Consider the following 9,070-nt stretch of genomic DNA (forward strand, 5'->3'; position numbering starts at 1 on the left):
AGGATTTTTTTGTTTTATGTGGTGGATAGAGATGTACCAAACACCCCTTGGTTCGGTTTGCACCAGAACTCTCGAACATAGCAAAAGTTCAGACCAGAACATCACACCCAATTGAAGTCTATATCCAAATCTGAAAACCAAAAATGCCCATTTTGAAGGCCTATATGCAAGTTATTGGCCATAAAAAGGGTATGGGGCCAAGTACTGCCCTGGAGATATGTATCAATGCAAAATGATAATTTTTAAAGGAGCAGTGATTTTAATGATGCTTAAAGTGAAATAATAAAAATGAAAAATTCCTTTAAATATAGTGCCTGTGGGGTCCCCTTAGTCCGCCTGTAAAGTGTCACATCTGTACCATGTATAGAACCTAAAGAAGCAAAACTGACATTTCTAAAGAAGAAAAAAAAGACGATAAAAAAAAGGCGTAGCCCCCCCCCAAATTCCATATCAGACCATTATCTGAGCAGGCATCCCAGCAGGCCAGGACAGGAAAGGGGGGGAAAAGCACCCCCCCTCGTGAACCAGGGGGTGCTTTGGGGCGGGGGGGCTCTGGACTGTGGTTGCAGGGGTCTGCAGGTGGGGGGGTTATCAGAATCTGGAAGCAGCCTTTAATAAGGGAGCCTCCAGATCCTGCCCCCCATGTGAATGATTATGGGGTACATAATACCCTTACCCATTCTTCAAAAAAGTGTCAAAACGTAATAAGAACATAGAGACAGTTTTTGACAATTTCTTTATTAAAATGTAAAAAAACAATGTTCCCCAATGTAGGTCCATCATCAATCACAACAACTCCGACTTTACCACTAGACCCGAAAAAAGAAAAAAAAAACACTCTGCCATCAACGAAGGCTAAAAGCCTACTGTAGGCTCCCCCATTTGACAGTTCTTATATAGTTAAGGGGCGGAATCACCTGGCACCATCACCTCTTGGCACTGACCCCGTGTTACGTTACTGACCAAGCATGCACCTCAGTACCAAATGCAGTACAAACTATCAGCCCCAGTTCACACTGATGCAGTGCAGAAAACACAGTGATTCCTGTGCGTTTTCTGCACCGCTTGGCAATCACACTGTGTTCTGCGATCTACAGTGGGTGTCAACGGAAATTTAACAACACCCCAAAAGCAGGCCATGAACGCTGTGCATTCACCTGAACCGGATCATATGAGTATAAACACTCATGCAATCCGGTTCTAGTGTGAATAAAAAAAGCTGCCCGCACCTTTTTGATGCGAATATGGTACGATTTGAGCTATCCAAAGTTAATTTGCTCAAAACACACCACACAGAATCGCATGTGATTTTGTGCAAAATAGTCCCAATATCTTATAGTGCTTTATTCATTGAGCACATTCTTAACAGACAAGTCACTATGCTCCAAGGTGCCACATGGACAATCTGTGTGTAGTGCCCCTATGAAATAAAAACTCACCAGAAAATTTGCTGAAATGGGTCATAAATGATTTTACAGCATGTATATAGTCCATGGACCACCGCCACTCTTTCAGGCCACCGTCAGGATCCACCACTTCAACCTTTTGTTTCACCAACATTTTAGGTGCTGCAAAAAGCACATCATTGCACACCGAAGTTTATTAAAAATATATATTTAAAAAAAATCCTCACATGTAAAATGTATTGTTAATGCATTCGCATTTAAAGTACCCGGAGCCGCCACTGTTTCGTGCCCAGAACCAGCACATGCTTCAAAGCTGGGAAGTGAGCTCACCAGAAGTGACCCAGATGTCCGTAACCCTTCCTCGGCGCATTTCATCCCATGCAGAGTGGTTCCTGGAGCTGCTCTGCACAGGGTGAAACACGTTGAGTGCTGGTTTGGGCACTTTAACATGTGAGTGCATTAACTATAGGCTTTACATTTTATCAATGTATATTTTTAATAAACTTTGTTGCACTATGATGTGCTTTTTGCAGCTTTCTCTTATTCTGCACCTAGGCTGTTGGTGAAAGAAAAGGTTGGAGTGGTGGATCCTGACAGGGGCTTAAAAGAGTGGCATGTGGTCCATGGTCTATACACAGAAGTGTTTTGTCTCATTTCACCATAAAGTCCAAATTTTTGATAGGTGAAAAAAAGGTTGGAGTGGTGGATTCTGATGGTGGCCTGGAAGAGTGGCAGTGGTCCATGGCAGAGATGGACTGGGGCAGGGTGGCTAAATCTAAAGCCCCCATAAAAGGCCATTGCAGCAGCAGTGGCAGCAGCTCCACCTGACTCACACAGTGACCCGGCAGGACGAGACTCATTTGTTCCACTGCTGGCTGCTATTGACTGCACTTGTTGCTAGGATCATCTGCTGCCTGGCGTCTAGCAACCAGTGGTGTCACGAGGAGGAGAGCAAGGCCGAAGTTTCAGCATTCAGAGGGGAGGAGGATTTAACTTTTTTTCTCCACCCACCTCCTCCCTCCATCTTCTCCTCTATGGCCGCATGCGCCTCAGAGCCTGCCTGAGGGAAGGGAACTGTCAGGATTAAATAGAGAACCTCTCAAGACTTGACCTGCCTGAGGTGAGGTCGGGAACAGTGGATAAATTACAACATATGTGTCATGCAGAGCATGAGCTGGCAGCAGAGGAGGAGGTCACATCCTTAGATCTCAGCCAGGGTTCATGCTGGGACTTGGGACTTGTAGTCCTTTACATTTGGGGATGTGACCCCCCAAAAGTAAAGGACTGCAAGTCCCAGTATGAACTCCTTAGAGCTCAGGATGTGTCACACACCCCAGCCCCCCCCCCCCCAACTAGTGAGAGACTACAGGTCCCACTGTCCCAGCTTAAACAATTGGGATAAATTGTGCTCCATTGTTAGTGTCCTTTGGAGGAATTGTGCCCTCATTGTTGGTGTCATTGGGAGGAAGTGTGCTCTATTGTTTGTATCAATGGATGAAACAGTGCCTCAAGGGCTGGATAAAACCAAGCAAAACCAAGCATCTGGCCCCCCGGGCTACAATTTGGATACCACTGGTCTATACACATAAAATAATTTTTGACCCATTTCAACATAGGGTCAAAATTTTCTAGTGAATTTTGTTTGTTTTTATAGAGGGCAGCCATGTGGCACTACACACAGATATGTGTATGGCGAACAAGGGAACATTACCAACGTTTTTTTTTTTTTTATATATATTTTTTTTATTCAATATTGTTCATTTGCATTTTAATTTTTCATAGCACCATTCACAATTACTGGTATATAATGCTGGAAGAATTCAAATCTGTGAACTATTTTGTGCTCATTTGTTAAAGGAAGGTGAATAAGAATTTATTATAAAGATGGCATTGTATTGCATTCATTATTTTATTTAGGTAATACTACCAGAAACTGCCCCTAACATGAAAGGGGCAGCTGGTTATTACTACCACCAGGGCTAAAAGTTCCCAGTCTTTACTCACAGAAGCTTATACTTTTGGGTTGTTTTATTTTATTGCACATGAAAGGATGACTTGCATCAATAACATTTATAAAAGCTGAGAAAGATCCTCTTGTATGTATTTACTATTAGGTTTTTCTTAGTGCCCAGGTGAACATCAGTGGGCAGCATTTTACTGTGTAAGACATCTCCTAAGTCTATACCCGGCTTTACAGCTTGTTCTTTTCAGAGACAAGAAGCTTATTTAATAGAGAAGAGAGCAATGTGCAACCAACCAAAATAAATCAATCACCCAAAAGGCTTCTGCAAACTGTAATCTGGTTGGTTGCTAACAGTTAATACGCCTGTAACATCATGAGATCATTCTCAGTAGTTACTTGCAGTAATTTTATTTTAGCACACATTTAATAAGTGAACCTATCACCTAGAAATCTCTGTTGTGCAGTTTTGTAGATTCAGCACTTTTTGCATATTATGGCCGCATGTATAAGGTAATGCTTTGTGATAAATTATTCATTAGATCAACAACATCCAAAGGACGGACAGTTTTACTTTCAACATACATTTTCATAAGTGACCAAGGTCCTTTAATAATTTCAAAATAAAAATAGGAATTTATTTTAAGATTAAAATTATTATTGGGGTAAAAACGGTTATGGTGAACTGCAAAGTACAGTAAAAGGGAATGTAACTAAAGTAAGCCATACAAAGCCATGTTTTCAGTTTATTGTATAGACTTCAGTTTACTTTCAGGTTTGGGAAAGATAAATTGTGAATGCCTGCAATGGACTATTGCGCTTTAAACAGGGTATACACAGGGAGTTTTTCTCTTTTTTTTTTTTTCATTCCGGAAGGGGATTGAATGAAAAAAAAACAAATCACAGATCCCTGCATCCACACAACCAACGTGCATGCAGGGATCTCCCCAACTGCACTATCATATACTGACAGCACTGGCTCCCCCGCCTCTGTCAGAATACACAGGTCACAGCTGCAGCCATTGGCTGCATGTGCAGATCAAATGCTGGAACACACAGAGCAAAATTTGGTCTGTGTATACCAGCCTTTACACAGTGACTTTAACTTATTAAAGTAAACCAGCACCGAGGACAATACAGAGGCTGCCATTGCTTCTTTCTGTATACTTGTGCTTGAAAATTTAAGCCCATTTATTATGGTAATTTAAACTTAAAGTGTTACTAAACCCAGGACCCTGCATTCACTATATCTGGTGTAGCACTTACCCCCAAAGGAGCTGCTGAATTTGATTCGGGCCTGCACTCTGCTAATGAACCTCCCCCTGAATTGACTCAGTCCCCTTGACACAGCGGTGGTGCAACACAATACAGAACAATATAATGTAATGCAATATACCTGTATTGTAACCTCAGGATTCACTGGCTCCACCTGCTGGGAGAAAACAACACTCCATACAACTGGATACTTAACCAAAAGTATTTTACTCTAAATATGTTTCAAAGGGTGATTACAGTAGTTGTGCTGTCATCCCAACATTTTAACACAAACATATATATATATATATATATATATATATATATATATATATATATATATATATATATATATATATATATATATATATATAGCTGGGAGCTCCCCCTACTTTTAAAGCCATGCGTGAGATCTCACTCATAGCACTCAGTCTTTGATCTTCTTGTCTTCGCTAGCTAAAGTAACTCTTTGTAATCCACAAGTTAAAGTAAGTTAAGTTTAGGTAAAGGTGCTCCTGGTGTAACTTAGCAACTAGGTTACAAAACCTGGAAATGTCAGAGTGGATAGGCCTCAGACCTGCTTAGTGTAAGTTACTCGGTCCCTCCTCCGTGGAACTATAGATCCCAGTAAGGCCTGTGTATGAGTCTATCTGCGTGTGAAAGTTAACAAACTGTGGGTCTTGACCCGCTCACCAACTGGATTGGAACTCCGTGTAGTAGCTCTGGTCCAGTGACTGCAGCTTGCTTCTCCGTCAGCTGGCTCTGTCACTCCATTATGCTATGCTGGGTGAACCCGATCCTCCGATGCTCAAACAAGTGTCTCTGGATGTCTCCAATCTGGTCACTGTATCTCCTGCACCGTCAGGTCACTCACACAAGCTGTAGAAGTTGTGATCTGTGATGGCTGTGGGCCTCTTGTAACAGTAGGCCTCAGCACAGATCCTCACAGGCTGGCCACGCTATCCCCAGAGACCTAAAATGGCCACTCAGGTTCCTTTTATGTCCTACCCAGCATGCAGTGCTAGAGAAAGTGTTCATGGGTAGGTGACCAAGCCTCCTGGGTTAAAAGGGTCAACCTTCTAAACAAAACAACAGTAACTTCCTGTATTGTGTTCAATGGTTGAAAACAAAAGTTATCCCTGTGCACTTTCTGTATTTGACCGCTAGATGGCGCCAAATACTAAGCTATAGAACTGTCCATAGGCTTGCATTGTAAAACATTTACATCACATTAATAGGCGAAAATGTGTCAGCGCTACACTGGTCTCCCACAGTGCACAGAACACAGAAATGCAATAGTTTTAGTAAGTATAAACTGCTAAATATCTTTTCTCATCAGCAGTATATAGCAGTCTTATGACTTCTATCAGTGTATTTTTAAAGCATGTAGGAGGAGTTTTCATTCTCCCCCTGATTGCCCTATGAAGCTGCAGGACCCCTAACCCTCTGTCTGAACAGTGTTGATTGGCCCTGTGCTAATCACATGCACTTTCCCAAGAAAAAAAAAATCTTTTGTGAGATGGTTTGGGGACTGTGAAAGAAGGGGAGGATCAGAGGAGACAGGATCAAACAGTCTTTTTACACAATGTACAAGATTAATCCCTTAGGTTCCACAGTGAGTACAACAAGCATGCTCTACTGCTAATACAGAATGATTTTACTGTTGTAGGTTTAGTAACACTTTAAGATGGGTGTAAGCCCAGTTGCTAAAATCTCATATACTATTTAATATATTAATATATTTTCACAAGTCATGTTCAATATTTTAAAATCTGCTGTTTTCATTAAAATAGTTCTTGGTCAGCCTGCCATGAAGGACCTTATTCAGGCACTTCATTATAGGATGACAATGTCCTAGTCTCATAAGTGTACATCTGCTTTATCACCCTGTCAAACACTCTCCAGATAGTCTACAAGTCACCACTTCAATGAACATTATGCAAATATGGTTGACTGTAGTCGCCATCAGGAAACCTAGCTGAAGGAATGGCATGCTACCATTGCTGGTGTCCAGAAAAACAGAAAACCTGAATTTTATTTTAAAAAAAGGCAATTATTTATGATGCATGGGGGGATATTTACTATAATTGGAACACTCAGAATCTGATACATCTTTGCATGATAGCCAATCAGCTTTTAACTTCAGTTAAGCTTTGGCAATAATTTATGGAAGCTGATTGGTTTCTAAGCAGATGTAGGCTCCAGTTTTAGTAAATTTCCTGTACGGTGCGTTAGTAAAGTAAATGTCATTCAGGTGGGAGTTGCATTTATTTTAACCCCTTGGCACTAGCGACTCCCGCCCCTTTAAGGGGCCTCAAATCCCGCAGGGTGGGGGTTTATGATCATGTGACTGCCGTGATTGGATGTCACGGTGGTCACATGTTTGGAAAGCTCCTGAGCACAAGCAGTGATCAGGAGCTTTCCGTTAGCCGCCAGTAACTTTGCCGGTAGTGCACAGGGCACACGCTCTCTGCACAGCTGGTTTCACAATGTTGCATGCAAATATGTGGCCGCTTGGTACCAAGGCCCACTCAGAGGGAACATATTTGTGTGCCATCGGCACCAAAAGGTTAACATGTAGCCATAGAGACTGATGCCAATTTTTACCAAAATAAACTTAAGATTGTACCATAGACATATTTTTTATCACAATTCTGCAGTGCTGGAACATAAAATCATTGGATGATAATAATAATATTTTATAAAGTTTATACATATTTAACTATTTTATACTTGAACTAATGAAAAAACAGAATGTGGTTTAATATTGTGGAGTTTAAGTCTCTAAGTAGCAATCAACACTTTTACCTTTTTTTAGTTACAGTGAGAGAGCGGGACAGCTAATATGCAGTTCGCTGTCTGGCATCCTGAAAATTTTTAATTGCTAGCTGTACTGAGAACAAAGCGGAATAAGCATCTGTAACCTGTGTTGGAGCAGTTTTCTTCCGATTTACACCTGCGCAGCTGGGACAAGTTTAAGGCCAATCATTAATCCTAATTTGAGTTTTTTGCATCGACCTAATTGTTAGGAATAGGAGCAGTAGGGCCTCCTTGGCACTGCAGGGGTTTAAAGTTAATTTTGTCTGGAAAATAATTAATAAAACTAATTACATAACTTATTTCTTGCACTCCCAGCGACTGGTGCTCTCCTTCTAACTTTGGACCTCTTGGGATTTAAACAAACCCTTTGGAGAGACCACTGGTGACGTTGGAAACTTGTGACTGGTGGGGCAGCAGAGAGGAGTGGCTTTTTATGGAGAGGAGGAAGCCTACATGATCGAAGAATAGGATAAATATTTCACCTTATTCCCCCTGGAAAAAAATGATAATTTAACCCTTGCAGCAATAAAGAGTGATTCATTCTTGCAGTGGGATTACATTTTGTGACCTGTCTATATACAAGTAGTATTTTGGAACTTTATCATTTCTATTTTTTTTTTCTTTTATTTCCAGAGGAATTGCTGGGACCATCTTGGCGGTTGCTATAATAGTGTGGTGCAGTTTCTCAGCCTCAAAAATCTTCATCTCTACGTTGGCAATGGAAGGACAGCAACTACTTGTAGCCTATCCCTGTGCACTGTTTTATGGATTATTTGCATTGTTAACTGTCTTCTGAAATGCTAGGTGCCTTTATTTTAATATATGAAAACAAATGGAAAAATAAATGAACATTCTGTGTTTTTCTGGTTAATAGTAATACAATGTTGTGTTTTACTGATAATACTACATATAACCTTTTTAGGTATGCATAGGTTTTACATGGCTTTTCATTGTATCATTATGAAATATAATATTACAGAGAATGACAGCTCCAAACCCTCTGTTTCAATCCCTCTCCATTAAGGAACAAAATATCCTTGTGAATAGCCAAAATTGGCTGTGCACCCTATTGAATTACATAATTTTGCCAATAAATCAGGACAAAAAGCAATATATTAACTAAAACAGGGCTAATGTGTGCATCAGAAGTACCAGACTTTGCATGCCCACTGGTTGTAAATAGCATCACTGGCAAACTGGAAATGGCAAAAATGTTAATGTAGTCTTCCTAGGACCAAAATGAAACAAAATTTCACTGCATTAGAAAAACAAAACAAAAACTGGACTGAAAGTAAGAAGGGGGGAAAAAAATCAAAATCACTAGTACTAATGCCCACAAGGACTAGAGAAGTCCTATCTTACAACATCCCAAAATGGACCTTTTATGATATGTAGACTTTGGTTATGTGTTAAAACAGACTTCTATCACAAAGAAATATATAATACAAAAAAGGGGGGGAGGGACATACAGAATATTTTACAAATAAAGGTTAAAAATAGGAAAAAAAAACACTTTGCTTTGCAGAGTTTGGAATATGAAAGTGGGAGAGACCTAAGCTGGACCATGTTTGGAAAACTCTAGTATAAGTGACTATTAACTATGGGCTAAAAAGATACTATAATGTCCCCA

At 40.5% G+C, this 9,070-nt stretch overlaps 1 protein-coding gene across 2 annotated transcripts in view; it reads left to right on the forward strand.

Moving 5' to 3' along the window:
- YIPF7 (Yip1 domain family member 7) overlaps nucleotides 1-8,311 on the forward strand; it is a 113,371-nt gene extending 105,060 nt beyond the window's left edge. For both annotated transcript variants that reach the window (XM_077477548.1, XM_077477549.1), the window contains exon 6: nucleotides 8,074-8,311. In XM_077477548.1, the coding sequence (XP_077333674.1) occupies nucleotides 8,074-8,236 (163 nt within the window). In that variant the 3' untranslated portion in view covers nucleotides 8,237-8,311. The remainder of the gene's footprint in view (nucleotides 1-8,073) is intronic.
- The last annotated feature ends 759 nt before the right edge of the window (nucleotides 8,312-9,070 follow it).

This window comes from Lithobates pipiens, unplaced genomic scaffold, assembly GCF_037356315.1.
Source record: "Lithobates pipiens isolate NorthernLeopardFrog02 unplaced genomic scaffold, aLitPip1_a1.2 Scaffold_13, whole genome shotgun sequence".
Classification (NCBI taxonomy): domain Eukaryota; kingdom Metazoa; phylum Chordata; class Amphibia; order Anura; family Ranidae; genus Lithobates; species Lithobates pipiens.